The sequence below is a fragment of the Pelophylax lessonae genome, assembly GCF_965119305.1.
Source record: "Pelophylax lessonae genome assembly, chromosome: 3".
In the NCBI taxonomy this organism is placed as follows: domain Eukaryota; kingdom Metazoa; phylum Chordata; class Amphibia; order Anura; family Ranidae; genus Pelophylax; species Pelophylax lessonae.
In genome coordinates, this window is record NC_138770.1 from 142,814,027 (window position 1) to 142,837,187 (window position 23,161).

Here is a 23,161-nt window from a genome sequence, read left to right on the forward strand (position 1 = left end):
TCTTTAGTTCACACAAGTGTAAAAACCATGACTGTAAAAGAAGTGAGTAGATGCTTACATTGCTGCCTGAGTGCCACCAGAACGCTGCGAAAAATCCTCAGTGTCCGTCTTCTGGCTCCCCCGGTGTGTAGAGATTCCTCCCTCTGACCTCTACTGAGTCCTGTACTAATTGCAGGTCAGACTGAGGAACCACTGAACATTTTAAGGGACCGAGGAGACTTACACATGTCTGTTTCCCTTTGGACTTCAGTCAGGGATTTCTTGCAAATTGAGCCATGTGATATACAGGTTCTCTTTTAAAAGACTGGCAGAATAGAAATATAGAAGCTGCTTTTTTTTTTTTTTTTTTAATAGTACATTTGGAATAGGTCACTGGTTAAAATTACGTTGAAGTCTCTATGAAGATGACAGCCCCACAGGCAGCTCTGTCCTGGCAGAATACTTTTCAAGTGAATCTGTGACAGGTTCTCAGGATAGGTTATGCTTAGCTTAGTTAAAAAACTAGATATTTTTGTACCAGGAACAAACACTCCAATAAATAAATATATATCATATTTATTATGGTTCTTTTAAAGCAGGATTAAAACCAAAAATGTTATATATTACAGATTAATGATCCTTAGATGTGGTGGCTGTGTTAGTTTTCTTTTTTATTCTTTTTTCCCCTCTGTTTTCACCTGGTGATCTGGCCAGTAACACACCTCCTGTATTAGAGTGCCCCCACTCTGTATGAAGGAGCAGAGGGGGAACCTTTGGACAGCAGCGTTGTCAGTCTGAGGGTAGGGGAGTGTTAGAGATGCTAGCAGATTTAGATACACTAACAAATTGAAGCCAAACTCCATCTTACACTTTAATCAGTTACAGCAACAGTTTTTTTTTTCTTTTTGGGATAAAGGTTTTGCATGAATAAGAAAGTAAGGCTAAAAAAAACTAAACCAAAAGCGGAAGTTTATTATATTGCAGCTTACCAATTCTTAGGTGTTAACTAATGCAGCCATCACATCTAAGAATTGGAAAGCTGCAATATAATATCTGCTTTTGGGTTTAATTCTGCCATAAATTCATAAAATATGGTGCATCATACGTACACAGATGTAACCTGCAAAAAAAAAGATGCCTCCCTTACAGACCCCCCCCCCCCAAACTTATTTGTTGTTGTTTACAATCCCTTGGGGCCACACTGTTCCCTAAGTCCTGGTTCACACTACCGCGACTTGTCAGGCGACTGGTCAGCCTGACAAGTCGCGGTCCATTCTGTGCTACGGTAACCGTTCTAATAGGAGCGACACAAGTCGCTCCGACTTAGAAAATAGTTCCTGTACTACTTTGGGGTGACATCGGAGCGACTTGCATTGACTTCCATTATGTGAAGTCCATGCAAGTCGCGCCGAAGTCGCGGTGCACGCGACTTCACAGGTCGTCCCTGAAGTCGGATCGCCATAGTGTGAACCGACACTTACTGTGGTTAGAATATCATTAGTTTACAGCAAACATCAAAACAGTAACAGTGTTATTAAATAGGAGATGGAGAGCTTGAGCAGTTTACTTTTATGAGGACAGCACATTACACTAACTGGACGTGCATTGTGTCATTAACAATAAGGTGAAACGCACAGTCCGTCACTCATTGAGGGACAGTGACATCTAGTGACCCTAAATGGTACTACACCCCTAGACTAGTATTTTAGATAATACCCAACTGTGTGGCTCCAGAGAAGGATAGTGGAGTCCCTGCAGAAAGATGTGACTCTTGTTTTAGGCCCAGTTCACACTGGTGCGGGAACCGATTTCCTGTTTAAATCACATGTTATTCTGCAGCAGTTGGATTTGAGCCATTCTGTTTGTTTACACCCATGCGATCCGATTCTGCAAATTGCACTGTGTTTGGGAACTGATTTCAGGGTGTCATTAACATATACTCCTGCAGCGTTTCGCATGAACGAGGTGCGATTTTGATGCAGTGCAGAATCTGCACAGGATATTCTGTGTGACTGTTGCACCGCATCAGTGTGAACAGGGCCTAAACCAGTACCCTCTTATATCTCCTAAGGAAGTAGATCAGTGTGAACAAGGCCTAAACTGTTAATTTTAGGTACATGTATGTATACCAGTACCCTCTTATATCTCCTAAGGAAGTGGATGCAAAGGACTACGAAATGAGTAAGCTCAAGCTCTGCCACCACATATTCAGAACAATAATATGGTTACTGTAAACTAATGATATGTTAACCAACAAAAGAGATTGTTTTGGCCCCAAGGGATATATGAATTATGCCAATTAAGTGTGTGAGGTGGAGCCATAGGGGAGGTATCATTTTTGCATGTTACATCTGTAAATGTATAATACGCCCTATTTTATCATTTTGAACCCTATAATAAAGGCACTATGCATTTGTTGGCATGTAGGTACCTTAAGTGTTTAATATAGTGCAAAATCCACATATACCTTTTACATATGACACCCAATTTGCCTTTCATCTCTGGGGACTTGTTCCCTGAAGGAAGGGGGGGGAGGCTTACAAGCTCCCCTTTACTCAGATATATTGGTTAATTCCAGAGGTTCCCACAGAAAAATAAAGTCACAGGGGAGCACGGTATCTATGGAAGCTGCCATAAAACCTGTCACAGTAACCGGCCATACATGGTTTGAAATTCAGCCTAATCAGCAGGGACTGACTGAATTGATCTATGTATGGGTATGCAGGTCTGATCAGTGTATCCTGACGGTGGGAAAGTCTTCACATCCAGTGTGTGGATGGGGAAATTGGGTCCTTTTTATTTTTGTTTACCCACTGGTTGAGCAATAAAAAAAAAGACTAATGTATGGGGCTATCTTACACTTTAAGCCTATCAAATAAAAATAGGCTTTAGACAGCTCACAAATTTCAGGCACATATCCGCAAATAGGACAGGCTACATGCAAATATGATTGTAGTTTAAAAAAAAAAAAAAAAAAAAGGTCACACGTAGTAAGGTTATCTGTACTAATATATTTGTACTTTTCCACCCAGTAACTGAACAGAAAAGCCACCTGCATGTTCTGTGTGCAGTGACAGCTCACCCATTATTCTTGCTAATGTGTAATGAGAGTGTATATGTGTGACATATTTGTGTGTGTATATATATATATATATATATATATATATATATACCATGAGAGCGAGCAGTCCATGGTTATGGATGAACTACCCTTTTAAGAAGCAGCCACTGTTTTACCTCAATATGTTTGTGTGTGTATTTATATATATATATATATATATAATGTGTGTGTTATATACAGTGCATCCAGAAAGTATTCACAGCTCTTCACTGTTTTGCACATTTTTATGTTACAGCCTTATTCCAAAATGGATAGAATTCATTATTTTTCTCAAAATTTTGCTAACAATACCCCATAATGATAACATAAAGGCTGTTTGTTTGAAATCTTTGCAAATGTATTAAAAATGAAAAAAAAATCCCATGTACATAAGTATCCACAGCCTTTGCTCAATACTTTGTTGAAGCACCTTTGGCACCAATTACAGCCTCAACTATTTTTGGGTATGGTGCTATAAGCTTGGCACACTTATTTTTGGGCAGTTTCTCCCATTCTTCTTTGCAGGACCTCTCAAGCTCCATCAGGTTGGATTGGAAGTGTCGGTGCACAGCCATTTTCCGATCTCTCCAGAGATGTTCAGTCGGGATTAAGTCTGGGCTCTGGCTGGGCCACTTATGGACATTCTCAGAGTTGTCCAGTAGCCACTCCTTTGTTATCTTGGCTGTGTGCTTGGTGTCGTTGTCTTGTTGGAAGATGAACCTTTACCCCAGTCTGAGGTTCAGAGCTCTCTGGAGCAGGTTTTCATCAAGGATGTCCTGCCACTGCCATGCCTCACTCTAGGGATGGTATTGACCAGTTGGTGAGTGGTGCCTGGTTTCCTCTAGACATGTTGCTTGCCATTCAGGCCAAAGAGTTCAATCTTTGTTTCATCAGACCAGAGAATTTTGTTTCTCATGGGCTGAGAGTCCTTTAGGTGCCTTTTGGCAAACTCCAGGCAGGCTGTCATGTGCCTTTTACTGAGAAGTGGCTTCCATTTGGCCACTCTACTGTAGAGGCCTGGAGGCCTGATTAGTCGAGCGCTGCAGAGATGGTGGTTCTTCTGGAAAGCTCTCCCCTCTCCACAGAGAAATGCTGGAGCTCTATCAGAGTGACCATCAGGTTCTTGGTCACCTACCTGATAAAGGCCTTTCTCCCCCGATTGCTCAGCTTGGATGGGCAGCCTGTTCTAGGAAGAGTCCTGGTGGTTCCAAACTTCTTCCATTTACAGATGGAGGCCACTGTGCTCATTGGGACCTTCAATGCTGCAGACATTTTTCCTTACCCAACCCTAATTCTGTACCCTGATACAATCCTGTCTTGGAGGTCTACAGACAATTCCTTGGACTTCATGGCCTAGTTTGTGCTCTGACATGCACTGCTAACTGTGGGACCTTATATAGACAGGTGTGCACCTTTCCAAATCATGTCCAATTCACTGAATTTACTACAGGTGGACTTCGAGATGATCAGTGGAAACAGGATGCACCGGAGCTCAATTTTGAGTGTCATTGCAAAGGCTGTGAATACCTATGTACAGGTGATTTTTTTTTTTTTTTAATACATTTGCAAAGATTTCAAGCTAACTTCTTTCACGCTGCAACATGCTGTATTGTTTGTAGAATTTTGAGGAAAGACTGTAACATAACAAAATGTGGAAAAAGTAAAGTACTCTGAATACTTTCCAGATGCATATATATATATATATATATATATATATATATATATATATATATATATATATATATATATATATATATATATAATATAAATAATTATTTGATCCCTGCAGATTTTGTAAGTTTGCCTACAAAGAAATGAAGGGTCTTTAATTTTTATCATAGGTGCATTTTAAATGATAGAGACAGAAAATCAACCAAAAATCCAGAAAGAAACACATGAAACAAATGTTATAAATTGAGTTGCAGTTCAGTGAATAAAAAAATAATTGATCCCCAAGCACAACTTGACTTTGTACTTGGTGGAGAAAGTCTTCGTTGGCAAGCACAGAAGTAAGACGTTTCTTGTAGCTGGTTACCAGGTTTGCACACATCTCAGGAGGGATTTTGGTCCACTCTTCTTTAAAGATCTTCTCTAAATCCTTAAGGTTTCTTTGCTGTTGCTTAGCAACTCTTAAGTTTCAGCTCCCTCGATCAATGTTAAGTAGGATTAAGGTCTGGAGACTGACTCCATGACCTTAATGTGCTCCTTCTTGAGCCACTCCTTTGTTGCCTTAGCAGTATGATTTGGGTCATTGTCGTGCTGGAAGACACATCCACAACCCATCTTCAGTGTTCTGGCTGAGGAAAGCAGGTTCTCATCCAAGATTTTACAATACATTGCCCTGTCCATAGGCCCCTCAATGCTGTAAAGTTGGCCTCTGTGCTTGACTGTAGGGATGGTGTTCTTAGGGTCATAGTCAGTATTTTTGTTCCTCCAAACGCAGTGAGTCGAGTTAATGCCAAAGACCTCAATTTTGGTCTCATCTGACCACAGCACTTTTTCCCAATCCTTTCTCGGAGTAATTTAGATGATCATTGGCAAACTTTAGACGGGCCTGTACATGTGTTTCTTGAGGAGGGGAACCTTGTGGGCGCTGCAGGATCTCAATCCTGCGGCGTATTGGGTTACCAATGGCTTGTTTTGCAACTATGGTCCCAACTACCTTGGGGTCATTTACAAGCTCCTCCTGTGTAGTTTTGGGCTGATCCCTCACCATTTCTTAAAATCATCTGTAGCATCCTCCTATGTAGGTGCTAGAGAGTGAGTATAGTTTTGGCTGTCTGCCCATCAGAAGAGCAGCAGGAAAATTCTATATTGCTTTTTGTGAGGATCAGTGAGTTAGGTCTGCTCATGGTACTCAGTGTGTGATTCATCTGGTCTAGGGGAGTTTTTCACGCTGGTCCAATAGGGAGGCACATTGGACAGTGGAGAAAACCTGACCAATGGGTAACACAGGCTTTGATACAGCCTCAGTGATTGGCACAGACTGGTTGTCCCGGTGCATTCTGGGGTGTGGTATAAAAACCAGGAGCACATGTGCTCGGGGTCTTTGGCTGGTGAGCAGAGTCCCGGAGGCAGGGTGACAGCTGTCTCCTCCTCTGCAGTGGTGGCATGTGGTCACAGGCCGTCGGCCTGGTGAACCAGAAGGAAGGAGCTGAACCCAGAGGACCAGGAGAGCTGACTGGTGGGATTGAGACACTGGAGAACCTGGAAAGACAGTATCCTGAGTACAGGGGATCGTGTCTGAGGGCCTGACCTGTGAGGGGGCCATCCCGGAAGTAGAGTAGTCAGAGGACGGGCGTCAGCTGGTGGAATGAAAGGAGGTACTAGACGAGTACCCTGAAGATAGTTGCTCAATCAAGTCTTCACTTCAGAGACTTTACCTTAAATTCATCTAGTGGCAAGGTGAATCTGCAGCTCGGCTGCATCCTCAGATAGGAGTCCTCATCAACTGTGAACAGTTCAATTGTGGAGTATCCCACTCTATCCCTTCTCCCATCCCTATTTAAAATAAAACAACAGAAACAACTACAACCCCTAGACTGATCATTGACTGAGGCGGAAAGTAAAGTGTTAAGTTTGTGCATGCAGTTGCTAACAGTAACCCAGAGGGACCCAAAAAGGTGAAGAATTCAGCAGTCCTCAAGGGGGCAGTGCTACACATCCTTACCCCATGAGGCGAAATCTTGCATGGAGCTCCAGACGGAGGGCGATTTATCTCTCCAACAGTTGTCTCCTTCTCACCAAGCTTCTTGCTGATGGTCTTGTTGCCCATTCCAGCCTTGTGCATGTCATCAATCTTGATGTCTTTTGACAGCTCTTTGGTCTTGCCTATGATGGTGGGTTTGAATGGAAGAAAGAGATTCTGTGGACAGGTGTCTTTTATACACATGACGAGTTCTAGTTAGGAACACCTTCTTAAAGTGGAAGTAAACCCTCCTATCCTTTTAAACCAAGGGAGCCACCATCTTGGCCTCTTTTTAATCTTCAACTGCCATGATGCTGCACATGTGATCAGTTATGACACCAACCATTGGATGGTTTGACGGTTTGGTTGAGAGCAAAACCAATGTGACATTTAGCATTTCTGGCATGACGGGAATGTAACGGTTTCTTTTTTAAACTTAAATCGATGGGATTACTTCTGCTCTAAATTGCCAAGACTAATCTGTGTACCACATCAGCACATACTGTAGCCAGTCTGTGGGAGCCAGAATCATTGTTGGTTGGTAGGGAATCAAATACTTATTTAACTCACTGAACTGCAACTCAATTTATAACATTTTTATCATGTGTTTTTTTCTGGATCTTTGGTTGATATTCTGTTGCTATCATTTAAAATAGACCTATGATAAAAATGATAGACCCTTCATTTTTTGTAAGTGGGTAAGATTAACAAAATCTGCAGGGGATCAAAGAATTATTCCCCCCAGTGTGTGTGTGTGTGTGTGTGTGTGTGTGTGTGTGTGTGTGTGTGTGTATGAATGAATATATATATATATATATATATATGCACACTATATTATCAAAAGTATTGGGACGCCTGCATTTTGACGCACATACACGGTTAATGGCATCCCAGTCGTAATCCATAGGGTTCCATATTGAGTTGGCCCACCCTTTGCAACTATAACAGCTTCAACTCTTCTGGGAAGGCTATCCACAAGGTTTAGGAGTCCACAAGGTTTCGGAGTGTGTCTATGGAAATGTTTGACCATTCTTCCAGAAGTGCATTTGTGATGTTGAACGAGAAGTCCTGGCTCGCAGTCTCCACTCTAATTCATTCCAAAGGTGTTCTGTCGGGTTGAGGTCAGGACTCTGGGCAGGCCAGTCAAGTTCCTCCACCCCAAACTCGGTCATCCATGTCTGTATGGACCATACTTTGTGCACTGGTCCAAATCATTTGGTGGAGGGGGGATTATGGTGTGGGGTTTTTTTTAAGGGGCTTGGCCCCTTAGTTCCAGTAAAAGGAACTCTTAAGGCATCAACATACCAAGACATTTTGGATAATTTCATGCTCCCAAATTTGTGGGAACAGTTTGGGGATGGCCCCTTCCTGTTCTAACATGACTGCACACCTGTGCACAATGCAAGGTCCATAAAGACATGGATGAACAAGTTTGGGGTGGAGGAACTTAAATGGCTTGCACAGAGTCCTGACCTCAACCCGATAAAACACATTTGGGATGAAATAGAGTGGAGACTGTGAGCCAGGCCTTCTCCTCCAACATTAGTGTCTGACCTCACAAATGTGCTGATATAGCTGCAAAGGCTGGCCCAACTCAATATTGAACCCTACGGACTAAAACTGGGATGCCAGTCTAGTTTGTGCATGTAAAGGCAGGCTTCTTAATACTTTTGGTAATATAATGTGTGTATGTATAGGTGTAAAAAACAAATGGATGCATGTGTGTAAGTGTGTGTGTGTGTGTATGTGTGTGTGTGTATGTGTATATATATATATATATATATATATATATATATATATATATATATATATATATATATATATATATACACACACACACACTATATACATACCACTATATATACTGTCACCAAAACGTGTGTTCATATGCTCTGGCATCATCTTTTCTTCCTCTTGTTACTAATTCTGTTTCTAGTTCTGCTCCTGCCCTCCGAATCATTCTCCATTGATTTATATAAAATTTTATGAAATTTTATGAAACAGTAAGTAAACTTTGCCAAATGCTTTACAGCTCCTTTTCCAGCATGCAGCATCTCTTTATGGCCAGTGCCAGGCTTGCGATCCATACTAACCTTTGCACATTAACCTACTCACACTAATATCCTATTTTAGGTTTATTGTACTGGTTCTCAATGAAACCTTCACAAGTGTGGAAATTCACCTTCTTCACTTCCAGGGAATAACTGCTATGTTAATAGCACTGATTTACAACAACAAAAAAGTGTGCAGAGCAGGGAAAACTGATTTTGTCTCTTTAGGTTGCTTGACACCTGCTTAATGTACTGTACTATGTAGACACATCAGTTCGGAAATCTTGGAGCATGTAGGTCAGTCAGAGAGAAGACAACATTATCCCGGTGCTCTGTAATCTGTATCGGGAACCGGTCACATGACAGGAGGAACTGGGGGTTTGCTCGCCTACTCCTAAACCTCAATGCTCCTGTTGCAGACTACTTGACCTGGCTTTTAAGGACTGGGACTGGTCCCTGGATGACGTAGAGGATGATGGGGACGATGTTTTTGATTTCTGAAGCAGTAAACTGGGTAATTGGCCTTGCGGATTGATCTGAAAGTTTGGTGCAACCTATATTTTTATGCCTGCGTTTGAAGTGTGCATCCTACTTGCAGAGTTGTCCTTTAAAAGAAACATAATCAAGGAGGTTAAAGTGCACCTATGACCTACGCAAAATGGAGAAACAAAATCAATGGCAGTAGAAGCTGATCAAGCATGTAGAAACTGGGCCATGACATTTTGTGCCTCATGCCTCCTTGATGGAGAGGCAGCGGGATTTGTAATGCTAGTTTTGCAAATAATTCTTTTTTTATAAAGCAGTTATATTCTGAGCAAGTAGAAATGTTGGAGGAACAGACAAGTTACTAAGCAGTTACTAGGCTCACACACTTCTTTCTTGTGCCTGAACCTCCATTTTGAGTAGGACAAGGTATACTTTAGAGACTAAGTTCACCTAAAACTGAATCACTATTAGCCCTTTTATTTGCCCCAAGGAACCCAGTGTAGAGATTTCCCCTAGAATTCCAAGGTTTAAGGATCTACTATAGAATAATTTCTAGATACCCTTGGAGTGGTTTCTTCATTCTAGTTTAAAAAAAATAATATATATGGTATTTGATCTATTACTTGCTATCTTTAGTGTTGAAGATCTCGATGAACAATACTCACATGACCTCAGCGTAGCTGTCATGCAAATTTAGTTTAAAATTAGAGTATAAGTGCAGTAAATACTGATATTATCCAAACAACTTCTCCTTGTCTCAGCATTCGTAATCCCTATAGCGCCCATCCCTCTTAATTCCAGAATACATATTCTTTTTTTGTGCAGTGTCATCTAACGCCGAACACATTTAGAAAGCTTCCATATGCACAGGGATAAAGATGGGACTGCCATCAGTTATAAAGGCTGTCCCTGGTCTGCAGCTCAGCTCATCAGCTGCTAGGCTACCAATATACTCTCTAAGGGGTCTTTCTCTTTCTCCCCGTTCATACATTAGCTGTCTAATTGGATTTGTTTCTTTGATAATGGGGGGCAGCTGAGGCAGGGCAGAGGTTGCTGGGCAATGTCTGTAATAAGTGCACTGGATCACACTGGAAGTTCTGTCACTGGCAGCAACTTGCTAGTAACTGTATCACAAGAGAGGGCTTCTAAGGGGTCATTCCCTTGATGTCTGAAATCCTGCGCAATCTCGCTCACAATCAAATCAGCAGTGATGGAGCAGCAAGGAGTGATGCTGCTGGAGCAACCGAGTGTTCCCTCTCAACAATACCTTCTGCTGCTAAATTTCCACCAGCAGCAGAATCTCATTTCAGACTTGACCTCATAGAAAAGATTTGCCATATTATTTTCTGTAACTATAGCATGTGTGTGTGATACATTTTGCTGTGGGTCCTTTTCTGCATTGTTTTTTGTGTTTATGTTGCTGTGTTGCTCATTACTTTGTTTTAATATACCATGAAATTGCTTTTTAAAGACAGAAAAAGATTCCTTGTCTCATGGTTTAATGCCCATTGCCTCAAACTGGAACCATGCCCCATTTGGGCCCTTTTACACAGCATTCTGTCAGTCCGTTTTTTGACCTGTAATTAGACCAATCAAAGAAGGACTGAAATATATACCTATGGGCAGCCGGATGGAAGTAGATGTGCATCTGTTCAGGTTTGTTGGATCAAGCACAATATGTTTGGGTCCAGGTCTGCTTTTGTGGACCTTATTGAATGTGGACGGATAAAGGTGGACTCTCATCCATTTACATCCAGCGCTCATAGGGAAAACATGATTAGAATGGACGCAGATGTTGCGTATATGACATCCATGTCTGTTCTGATCAGACTGAGCAAGGGATCCATCTGTTGATTCTCCTGCTGAGGTGGAACAGGGGTGCCCTCGTGAAAGGGGCCTCAAATTGAATTTTGTACAAAATCTTCCAGCTGTTTTAAATAATGGATATAAAAATTCTACAGACCCCTGTTAAAATGTCAGGTTTTTGTGATGTAAAAATCTGAGACAAGGATAAATCATTTCAGAACTTTTTCCACCATTAACCACTTTACCACCGGAGGATTTAGCTGTCTTACGTCTGAGCCACTTTTTGCGATTCGGCACTGTGCACTTTAACTGACAATTGCGCGGTCATGCAACGCCGTACCAAAACGAAATTGATGTCCTTTTTTCCCACAAACAGAGCTTTCTTTTGGTGGTATTTGATCACCTGTGCGATTTTTACTTTTTGCGCTATAAACAAAAAATGCGACAATTTTGAAAAAATAACAATATTTTTCACATTTTTTTTTTTATAAAATCCCCCCCCCCCCCCCAAATAAGCTTATTTTGATTGGTTTGCGCAAAAGTTATTGCGTTTACTAACTAAGGGAAAAATTTTTGTCATTTTTGGTGTTTTGTTTTTTAACGAGTAATGGCGGCGATCTGCGTTTTTTTTGTTTGTTTTTTTGCGGGACTGCGACATTGCGGCGGACAGATCAGACCCTTGACTGACATTTTTGACACTTTTGGGGGTACCAGTGACGTTACTACAGTAATCAGTGCTATACATATGCACTGTTACTGTAAAAATTACACTGGCAGGGAAGGGGTTAATTTTATTGGAGAGGGAGGGGTTAATGTATGCCTGGTGCTTACTGACATGTGTGGGGGGAGGTGACTGAGTGACACAGGGACAGATCGCATGTTCAGCTATGCTGAACCCTGCAATCTGACCCTGCCTGTCACTTAGGAGATCCGCCCGCTTTGTTTACACAAGCGGGCGGATCTCCAGACTCAATTCCCCGACGATCGGGGAAGAGCGGCAGTGATCACCGCCACTCCTCCCCTGGCCCGACTCCCGCTGTGACTGAATACAGCGGGAGCGAGCCTCCGGCGGTGCGCGCCGCCGAGAAGGGGAAGTGTCTGGCGACGTAGGTCTACGTCGCCAGACGATAACGAACCACTTTGCCGCAGTAGAGCTCTAGTGAGCAGTGGCAAAGTGGTTAATGTGACCTATAAACTTCACACCTCAACAACAAACTAAAATTCCTTAGGAGGGGGAAGTAAAAATAAAAAAACTAAAATAATGTGCACACTCTCTTATAACTGAGGATGAAGCTGTGTTCAGAATGAAGTAATCACATTCAAACTCATGTTAAAAAGGATTTAAATTGCCTCTGATTAACCCCAAATAAAGTTCAGCTGTTCTAGTAGGTCTTCCCTGACATCTACACCTACAGCAAAAGCCATGGTCTGCAGAGAGCTTCCAAAGCACAGAGGGATCTCATTGTTAAAAGGTATCAGTCAGGAGAAGGGTACAAAAGAATTTCCAAGGCATTAGATATAACATGGAACACTCTGAAGACAGTCATCATCAAGTGGAGAAAATATGGCACAACAGTGACATTACCAAGAACTGGACATCCCTCCAAATTTGATGAAAAGGCGAGAAGAAAACTGGTCAGAGAGGCTGCCAAGAGGCCTACAGCAACATTAAAAGACCTGGCAAGTACTGGCTGTATGGTACATGTGACAACAATCTCCCATATTCTTCATATGTCTTGGCTATGGGGTAGAGTGGCAAGACAGAAGCCTTTTCTTACGAAGAAAAACATCCAGGCCCAGCTAAATTTTGCAAAAACACGTCTCCTAAAAGCATGTGGGAAAATGTGTTGTGGTCTGATAAACCAAGGTTAAACTTTTCGGCCATAATTCGAAAATATATGTTTAACGCAAAAACAACACCGCACATCACCAAAAGAACACCATACCCCCAGTGAAGCATGGTGGTGGCAGCATCATGCTTTGGGGCTGTTTTACTTCAGCTGGAACAGGGGCCTTAGTGAAGGTAGAGGGAATTATGAACAGTTCCAAATACCAGTCAAAATTGGCACAAAACCTTCAGGCTTCTGCTAGAAAGCTGAACAAGAAGAAGAACTTCATCTTTGAGCATGACAACGACCCAAAGCATACATCCAAATCAACAAAGGAATGGCCGAGCCAGAAGATGATTAAAGTTTTGGAATGGCCCAGCCAGAACCCAGACCTGAATCCGACTGAAAATCTGTGGGGTGATCTGAAGAAGGCTGTGCACAGGAGATGCCCTCGCAATCTGACAGATTTTTAATGTTTTTGCAAAGAAGAGTGGGAAAATATTGCCAAGTCAAGATGTGCCATGCTGATAGACTCATACCCAAATAGACTAAGTGCTGTAATAAAATGTAAAAGTGCTTAAACAAAGAGTTAGTTTATGGGTGTGCACACGTATGCAACCATATTATTTTAGTTTTTATTTCCCTCCTAAAAGATTTTAGTTTGTTGTTTAACTGCGTTGTACAGTTTATAGGTCACATTAACCACTTGCGACTGCTCACTAGAGCAGTACTGCGGCAAAGTGGCTTGATAACGTCGGGCGACGTAGTGCTACATCACCAGACATTCCCCTTTCTCGGCGGCGCTTGGCAGAAGGCTTGTAGTTCATTTCCCCCCGCTTTCTAACGAAAAGCCCATACAGAGGTACGGGTAAGAAAGCTGAGGGGAAAGAAGGATAAATACAAAAATATGTGCATTTATTGTTTTTTCACCAAAGGTGAACTTAGCCTTTAGGCAGGGAGAAGGCAGGGCAGTGGCATGGGGTCTACAAAAATCAAATTGTGCTATAAAGCTTCTAGACGCAGCAGGGGTGGCTGGGTCAAATATTTTACTAATCTTGTATATTATGGTTGGATGGGATGGTCCCATACGTGAATACATAATTATATTATAAGGTGAACCTGTCGCAGGTAATGTGCAGACATTGGCTGGTCCGTGTCTTTATACCTCAGTGATATGACTTGCAATGCATTTGTTAGGCCTGATCTCCTAATTACATTTCCTCTCTTTTCCTTCCAGCTAACTGCCTTCTGTGAATGCAGTACCCATTTCAAAAGATGATTTCTTCCAGCGAAAAAAAAAAGACTGAATGCAAAACACAATGTCCTGTAATGTCAAAAAAAATTTAAATATATATATTTTTTCCTGAGAGACTGTGCTATATATATCAGAGGTTTACAAAATTGTTGCTGCAATATATAAAGAAAGAGAGGAAAAAAAAACGTAACTAGTATATTTGCCTGTTGAGTGGCTTTGCTCAGGGTGGTCAGAGGTAACTCGGGGAAAAAACAGAAACAGACCCTGGATTATTGCCCTTGGCTCAGCATCAGAGCTCTCAGGTAACGCCCCTCCGATTCCTCCAAGCGAAAAATGTGACAACTTATGAAAAGTTTTTTCAGCACTGAACCATCTACATCGCCCGAGGACGACCAACTGAGCTGGTTGCCACATCGAGAAAAGTTCTTCCTTAGAATTTCACACTACATCCGGACTACAAACAGAGGCCATTTTCTTAACTGACGGGCCTCTATACAATGCTGTGTGTAGCTCAGATGCAGCCAATCAGTGAGCTCCATAATAAAAGACCTTTATACCGTGTATATATTTATATTGTACTGTACTGCAGAAACGGCTATGTGAGCACGCCACCGTTTATTTTTGTACTCAACCCATACCTGCAGTTGCATCTATGCACATGTACAAAGCCATAATGTTTTTACCCTCTGTCCCCATTTCAAGGGATTTCATGAAAAATAAACTGCATGCAAGTGCTGAGCAGATTCAGTTTTGAAGCCTTTGTAACTGCAATTTATATGTTCCAAATTGAGAAAAAAAAATCTGGATGCCTTAATTTAAAGATGTCAAAATTGATTTGACCATTCCATCAATAAACTATGGCCCACTGGCTACAAAATCAGCTGATGTAGTTGCTGGGGATACTGTAGATTTTGTTTTTGTGAACAGCGCACTTTTTTTTTTTTACACTCGCACAAAGTATATCATTGCCAGCCTCTTTCAGAATGTATGGAAACCGTTTGATGCTATTATACTATACCCTTCCACTTTTAAATTACACATTGCCTTTCAATCCTCAGTATTATTCACTGAAAATAACATTTTTTTTTTTTTTTTTTTACCTTTCAATTTCTATTGCCTTCTATAGTGTGATGGGAGCCATATTGGGCCTGTCAAAGCATTCTTGTTGCCCATAGTGTCTCCCTTTCATGTTTCCACTGTTGTATGGGAGAGTGAAAGGGAGGACCTGGTTGCTGTGGACAAGTACAGTTCATCATTTAAAGTTTTAAATTTCAACCACTGAGCCTTATACATAATTATGTTCTCTGTAGTAACATGGATATTCTATAGCTTATTGAGCCCCCCCCTCTTCAGACCTATTATGTCCTCAAAACCTAGACAGTGATCAAATCAAAGTTTAAAATGAGGGAACTACCAACAGCTGCTCCATTATTTCCATCATGACAGGTTCAATTTATTGTATTGTTGTCATTTTAAATATATAGGCCATATGTATGAAAAACATCTTTGGGTCCATTAACGCTGGTCTGTGTTCATTTTACATGCATTTTTTTAGTGGACACTTTTTTGTGGGCCTCCTAACATGCATTCTGCTGACGTAAAAAAAACACACACCTTACATTTTTCTACCACAAATGTTCCCTATTGTGGGGCACTGAGGGTCATTTGCGTTTGGCGCATGTGTAAGCTTGGGTGTGTGTACAACACAATGTCCATGAGCTTTATAAAGCACACAGAACAGTGTGAATGGGTCCTTGATAAAGAATTAATGCAAATAATCCCCATAATAGGTCTAAAGCTGGCCATAGATGGAGTTGCAGGAAAGAAAATCACTTGATTCCTCCATCAACATAGTCAGTGTTGATGAGGAAATCCCTCCCGTGAAGCTATTGTGTTCTCTGGACAGGGGGAGCTGTCCCGTCGGTAGAACACAGTGATTACTGCTATCGGCTATAATAGCGACTAGCAATAATTGCATGTAAAATCGAACAGGCTTGTTGTTCCCAAGTTGGGTACATTCAGCCTTCCCATACATGGTTTGAATTTGAACCGTCTATGACCGACCTAATATGTGTATATTGAATGATTATTGGCTCTAGAGGTCGTAATACAAATTGTTCTTGAAATACTCCAATCAGGAAAATACTGCATTATAGCCACTAGATGGAGCTGACGATCATAAGAAAAAGACCTATTATATGGTACGAGAATTGTTTGCGATGGCTGAGCGAATTCTGAGGCATTTGCACAGCCATTTTTTTTTAGAAATAGACCCCTCAATGTTGTCAGAGCAAGGACCAGAACTTTCATACCTAAGGCAGTGGTTGAGTGTTTTGGCCCTTAAAGACTTTAACAGCAGTTCGTACATTCATTTGAAGCTAGTGATTCTATAGACTAACATCTCACAAACCGGTATTAGGCCACAAAATGGCTGCCTAGGCTTGCCTCACCTCGTAGGTGAAGGGTACACACCAAGTGCTCAGTCTTGTTTTGGCCTTGTTTAGCCTTCTCTTCTAGATTTGTTTTTAATCTCTGGAAATGTGGGAATCCTTTGATTTAATAAGTGTTTTTTTTAAGTGTTCCTGGCACACGCACATAAACAGTGAGCTGTCACAAGCTTCAGTCATACTGTAGATGTATTTTTATTATTTCAGGAACTGTTCTTTAGCACCTAGCTGCAAGGTATAGAATCCATTTCGTACAAAACATTTGAAGAATGTTCAGCTGGGTAATAAATTGAAATAAATAAGGACCTTGGTGGTGCTTATTTGAATTATTTTTACATGGTCTTATAAAAAAAAGAAAATATATATATATAAATATAATTTATGTGGGCTCATGCTGTACACCTAAATATCCCTCAAAGTGCATGTTTTATACAGAAAGCAGTATGATAAAATGTTAACCATATTGACAATAAAATATAACATGTAGCCTTCAGTGCCTTGTGTATTTCTATTGTGAATTGGATTCTGCAACTGTATTCTGCTTAGCTGAATATATCCGAGTGTTTCAAGTAGCTGTTTGTCACTCTTCAAGGCTAATTTTTGCATCTCTAATGCAAAACAACCTAAGATGGAGGTTACTGCTGCTGCTGTTCTGAAAATGCTAATTGGCTTAGAAGGCAGGGCAATAAAATAAAAATAAAAGAACTTTTTAAATCCATAAACCTCCCTTTAAATCTGTCCTAAGCTGTCCTGGAAGATATATGCTGCACAAAATTATAAATGCAACTTGTTTTTGCCCCCATTTTTTATGAGCTGAACTCAAAGATCTAGGAAAACTGTGAAGAGAGCATCTCTCCAAAGTGCCAGACGCCATCAAATGTGAGCATTTGTCCACTCAAGTCGGTTACGACAACGAACTGCAGTCGGGTCGAGACCCCGATGAGGACGACAAGGATGCAGATGAGCAGAAATTCTTTGGTTATGCAAACCGATTGTTGTAGCAGCTGTCTGGGTGGCTGGTCTCAGACGATCTTAGAGGTGAAGATGTTGGATGTGGAGGTCCTGGGCTGGTGTGGTTACACGTGGTCTGCGGTTGTGAGGCCGGTTGGATGCACTGCCAAACTCTCTGAAACGCCTTTGGAGACGGCTTATGGTAGAGAAATGAACATTCAATTCACGCGCAACAGCTCTGGTGGACATTCCTGCAGTCAGCATGCCAATTGCACGCTCCCTCAAAACTTTAGACTTCTGTGGCATTGTGCTGTGTGATAAAACTGCACATTTTAGAGTGGCCTTTTATTGTGGCCCGCCTAAGGCACACCTGTGCAATAATCATGCTGTCTAATCTGCATCTTGATATGCCACACCTGTGAGGTGGATGGATTATCTTGGCAAAGAAGTCCTCACTAACACGGATTTAGACAGATTTGTGAACAATATTGGAGAGAAATAGGCCTTTTGTGTACATAGAAAAAGTCTTAGATCTTTGAGCTCAGCTCATGAAAAAGGGGGGCAAAAACAAAAGTGTTGCATTTATAATTTTCTTCAGTGTATTCAGATTGCCATGCTTAAAATGAAAATAATACTTGCCTGGCTTTCTATAACCACTTCAGCCCCGGAAGGTTTTACCGCCTTAATGACCAGGCCATTTTTTGTGATATGGTACTGCGTTACTTTAACTGACAATTGCACGGTCGTGCAACGCTGTACCCAAATAAAACTGATGTCCATTTTTCCCACAAATAGAGCTTTCTTTTGATGGTATTTGAAACCCCCCCTGCATCACCACTCCCAACTCAGTTTTAATCTGCCTAGCATCAGGACTAGTTAGGCTCTCCTTGTGCTGGGGCTTTAGTCTCAGCCTTCCTGATCTTTTATTTGATTTTCTTTGAAAATGTCAGTTTTTTTCTCTCACTTTACTAGCTGTTTATTTTGTCCGCTTTAGTGTTTAGTCTTCGGATGAAGATGGATCATGCGGTGCTGGGATTCGGACTGGCCGCCCTGCTTCTCCAGGGCACTGAGGGTCAGATGGACCCCCAGCCCGCCATTGAGCGTTCAGCTATGGTTCGCCCTGGCACTAAGAACGACACATCCCTGTTCGAAGCAGGGATGCAGCCGTGAGGTGGCTACCTCACAGGACTCGTCTGCGCTGCTGCAGCGTCATGTCCCTGGCTCACGGCACTCCCTGTCAGATGAGGACAGAGGTTTATCCGTGCATAGAGGCTTCCCCACGCCATCGGGTACAGTTAAGTACTTTCTGTGTGGGGCCTCTGTCTGGGGTGGCAGTCTGTGTTGCTGTGTGTCCCCATGTCTGTGCCTGTGTAACTCCCTGTGCGATCCCTGCGGGGTTCGTTTTTGTACAGATATGTCTGATTGCTGGGGGTCCCTGTCCCTGTGTCACCTTAGGTGCATGTTTGGGGGTACAGCCGTGTGTCTGGTGCGGCGACCGCTGCGGGCGAAAATTTGCGCGGTCCACCATGTTTTTTGCTATGCACACTGTGTGGCCCCTCTGGGGCGAGTATACCGCTCGTTTTTGGCGCCATCCGCCGCCATTTTAGGGGCGGGAGAACGATCGGTTCGGCCGCATGTCGGGGGCCATTTTAGTGAAGCCTCATATGCTTCCCTATGGGGCAGCCATTTTCCCTGAGGTCTGGCTTATAGCCAGCCCCTCCCAACAGCATTTCCTTTTTTCTCTGCGACAGCACAGGTAGCAACGATCTGCGGGCTCTGCAGTGTATCCCTCTGTCTTCTGCATACTGCTTCTGGCTCAGTTTTTCTTTCTCCCTTGGGGGTCTTCATTGCTGTGACAGTAACGGTGGGCTGCGCACTCCGCAGCGCTATTTAAGGGGACAGTACACTGATTTTTTGCACTGTAATTTTTTACTGTATTGAGCCATGGATTCTCAGGAAAACAAGTTTCCTCCAGCTTTGGTGGGGGGCCCCAGTTCTCCTGTGGCCCCGCTGCGACCTGATCTGGCTGCTGTAGTTGCGACTTTAGTGGCAAATGTGGAAATGCTGATGTCTGAACGGGCTGCAGAAAAACGGCCCAGGCTGTCTCTCTCTTCTGATTCAGATGGGGATATGGCTGATGCTGCTGCTGCGAGCGTGCCCTTTTCAGGGTCCTGCTCATCCCTGGACCCCCCGGGGTCTGAGGGGGAGGCTGAAATTGAGGGTGTTGACACATCCTCCCCAGGGTCTCCTGATGAACGGGCGACCATGGCTGAGTTAATTGTTTTCTGTAAAAGAAACTTTGCATTTAGAGGGTGAGCCCGATCCTCCGGGCATTGTGTCCTCTTTTGGGACGTGCAGAACCCGCAAGTCTGCGCAGGTTTTTCCCTGCCCAGCTGCTTTTCATTACACTGTTAATGAAATGTGGCGCACGTTAAAACGTCCGTTCGTGGTGCCTAGTCGGTTCAAATTGCTTTATCCTTTTGCGCCGGCTACGGACTCGTGTTGGTGTGTGCCTCCACAGGTAGATCACACTGTGGCCGTGCTGAACAAGGCTACCTTAGTTCCTATTGAGGATACTCCAGTTTTCCGGGATCCCACGGACCGGCGGTTGGAGTCTCTAGCCCGCCATTCCTATACGGTGGCGGGTTCGTTGCTCAAACCCGTTTTCGCGTCCATTATGGTGGCTCAGGCGGTAGCTGATTGGATCAAGGTGCGTCGTAGCTACCTGGTGTCTGATGACGTGCCGCATGCCCGACTGGAAATGGTGGATCAGGTCCACCAAGGAGTCATGTGTCTGTGTGATGCAGCCTTAAATGAGGCCCCCTTGGTGGCTCGCGTCTCGAGTGTCGCGGTGCTTAACCGGCGACTGATATGGCTGAAGAGCTGGTCGACCGACCAGTCCTCACGGTGAACTGTTGCTGATTTTCCCTATGTTGGCTCTCGTCTTTTTGGCGAGGCGTTGGATACCCTGGTAAAAGGCGTCACGGGGGGCAAGAGCACTATACTGCCCCAGAACCCGAAGAACAAGTCCTTCCGAGGCAAGCAGGGTTCTGCGCCTAGGTCTAATCAGGGGTCCTTTCGTGCCTTTCGGAACCAATCCATGGGCAAGCCTTTCAAGGCCCAGGGCAACCAGAGGTAAGCTGAAAACCGGCAATGCCGGCTCGGCGGGACACTCCGCCTCTGCCTGAAGGGGCGCCCTCACCCGTTTCTGGGGTGGGGGGACGTTTGCGCGGTTTCCTCCAAACCTTGGCTGCTCCGGATATCGAACAGGTGGGTCCAGGAAATCGTTCGATCAGGATGCAAGATCGAATTCCTTTCAAGGCCGGCAGGCAGATTCTTTCCCTCCAATTCGATCTGCATCCGGGGCGTCTGCAGGATTTGCATCGGGCGGTGCAGGACCTGCTTGCTCAGGGAGTGGTTGTCCCGGTGCCTCATCGGGACAGGTTTCGGGGTTTTTATTCGAATCTGTTCACTGTGCCCAGGAAAGTGGGCAAAGTGCGTCCTACTCTGGACCTGAAAGCACTGAACCGCTTCGTGCGAGTTCGAAGGTTTTCGAATGGAGTCTCTCCGTTCGGTTGTGGCCTCCTTGAGGCCGGGAGAATTCCTGGCTTCGATAGATCTGAAGGATGCGTACCTGCAGGTCCCCATTTTCGAGGGTCATCAGCGGTACCTTTGGTTTGCTATTGCAAAGGACCACTACCAGTTTGTGGCGTTACCTTTCGGTCTCGCTTCGGCACAAAGGGTGTTTACCAAGGTGTTGGCACCGGTCCTGGGCCTGCTACGGGCCCAGGGCATTGCGGTCCTGGGGTACCTGGACAATCTGCTTCTGAGATCGAGAGCCAGCCAGGACCTTGTGCGCGATCTGTCCATCACGGTACAGACGCTCCAGGAGTTCGGATGGACCATCAACGTTCAGGAATCAGCGTTGTCTCCGTCGCTTCGCCTTCCCTATCTGGGAATGGTTCTGGACTTTGCTCAGGCAAAGGTATTCTTGCCGGAGGACAGCTCCGGACTTTGCGGGACGTACTCAGGTCCCTCGGGGACAATCCGTCCTCGTCACTCAGGACCTGCATGCGGGGCCTGGGGTTGATGGTGTTGACCTTCGAGGCGATTCCCTTTGCCCAGTTCCACACGCGGGCTCTCCAGACGGAGATCCTGGCCAGGTGGGACAGACTTCCTCAGTCCTTGGATCTGGATGTCTCCTTGAGTCGCCGGACCAGATTGACTCTTCTGTGGTGGATCCAGTCCCCGTCGGTGGCGGAAGGCAAGTCCTTCCGCCCTGTGGTGTAGACAGTGGTTACCACGGACGCCAGCCTGTCGGGCTGGGGTGGAGTCCTGGGCATCCTATCTGCCCAGGGCACTTGGTCGGAGGAGGAATCCTCCCTCCCGATAAATGTACTGGAACTAAGAGCGGTCCCTTCACCCGGAGGTCTTTCAGATGCTGTGTGCGAATTGGGGATCCCCAGATGTGGATCTGTTCGCATCCCGGCTACACCGAAAGGTGGAAAGCTTCGTGGCAAGACCGCGCGATCCGTTGGCGGACGCCTCGGATGCGTTGGTGGCCCCTTGGCATCAGTATCGTCTGCTGTGCGCCTTTCCTCCGATTCAGTTGCTATCCCGGTTCCTTCGCAGATTGGCCTCGGAACCGCACATGGTGATTCTGGTGGCACCGGACTGGCCTCGCCGGTCCTGGTACGCCGACGTTGTTCGCCTGGCAGTGGCACCTTCGTGGCGCCTGCCTCTGCGGGAAGATCTCCTGTCTCAAGGTCCGATCTTCCATCCTGCTTTACAGTCGCTGGCTTTAACGGCCTGGCTATTAAGACCCAGGTCTTGAAGGACAAGGGTCTATCCTCTGAGGTTATCCCTACCTTGATCAAGGCTAGGAAATCTTCCTCTGGTAAGATCTATTACCGTACCTGGAAGGCCTACTTCACCTGGTGTGAGTCCAGGGGGTTTTCCCCTCGTTCTTACTCGGGGTCGAGAATCTTGGCTTTCCTCCAGTCTGGAGTGGATCAGCGCCTGGCGCTGGCCACAATAAAGTGCCAGGTGTCAGCACTGGCGGTCCTTTTCCAACGCCCTGTGGCGTCTCGTTCCTTGGTGCGTACATTCATTCAAGGTGTGCGACATTTGGCTCCTCCCAGGAAGGAGCCTTTACCTCCATGGGACCTGAACTTGGTCCTGTCCGCGTTGCAGCGGGCTCCCTTTGAATATATCAGGGAGATTGTCGTTGCCTCTGCTGTCGAAGACAGTTGCTTTTCTTGTGGCGATCACTTCGGATCGCAGAGTGTCGGAGCTGGCGGCGTTGTCTTGCCGCTCCCCTTACATGATAATTCACAGGGATAAGGTGGTTTTGCGACCACCCCCATCCTTCCTTCTCAAGGTGATCTCGGATTATCACCTTAATGAGGACATTGTCCTGCCTTCGCTTTGTTCGAAGACAATACATCCAAAGGTGATTGCCTTGCATTCCTTGGATGTTGTCAGGGCGATCAGGGTTTACCTGTCGTCTACGGAGTCTTTTCGGAAGACTGATTCCCTCTTTGTCCTTCCTGAGGGACCTCGGAAGGGC

The 23,161-nt window shown here is 44.3% G+C and overlaps 1 protein-coding gene across 4 annotated transcripts in view; it reads left to right on the forward strand.

Annotated features, from left to right (window-relative positions):
• The window catches only part of ROCK2 (Rho associated coiled-coil containing protein kinase 2), a 318,978-nt gene extending 303,877 nt beyond the window's left edge, over positions 1–15,101 (forward strand). For 2 of the 4 annotated variants that reach the window (XM_082251873.1, XM_082251876.1), the window contains 2 exons: positions 9,238–9,332; positions 14,177–15,101. In XM_082251873.1, coding sequence (XP_082107999.1) covers positions 9,238–9,319 — 82 coding nt within the window. In that variant the 3' untranslated portion in view covers positions 9,320–9,332; positions 14,177–15,101. Of the gene's footprint in view, positions 1–8,703; positions 8,948–9,237; positions 9,333–14,176 lie in introns of those variants that run through there. The other 2 variants (XM_082251874.1, XM_082251875.1) reach the window with 2 other exon arrangements.
• Positions 15,102–23,161: the final 8,060 nt, after the last annotated feature.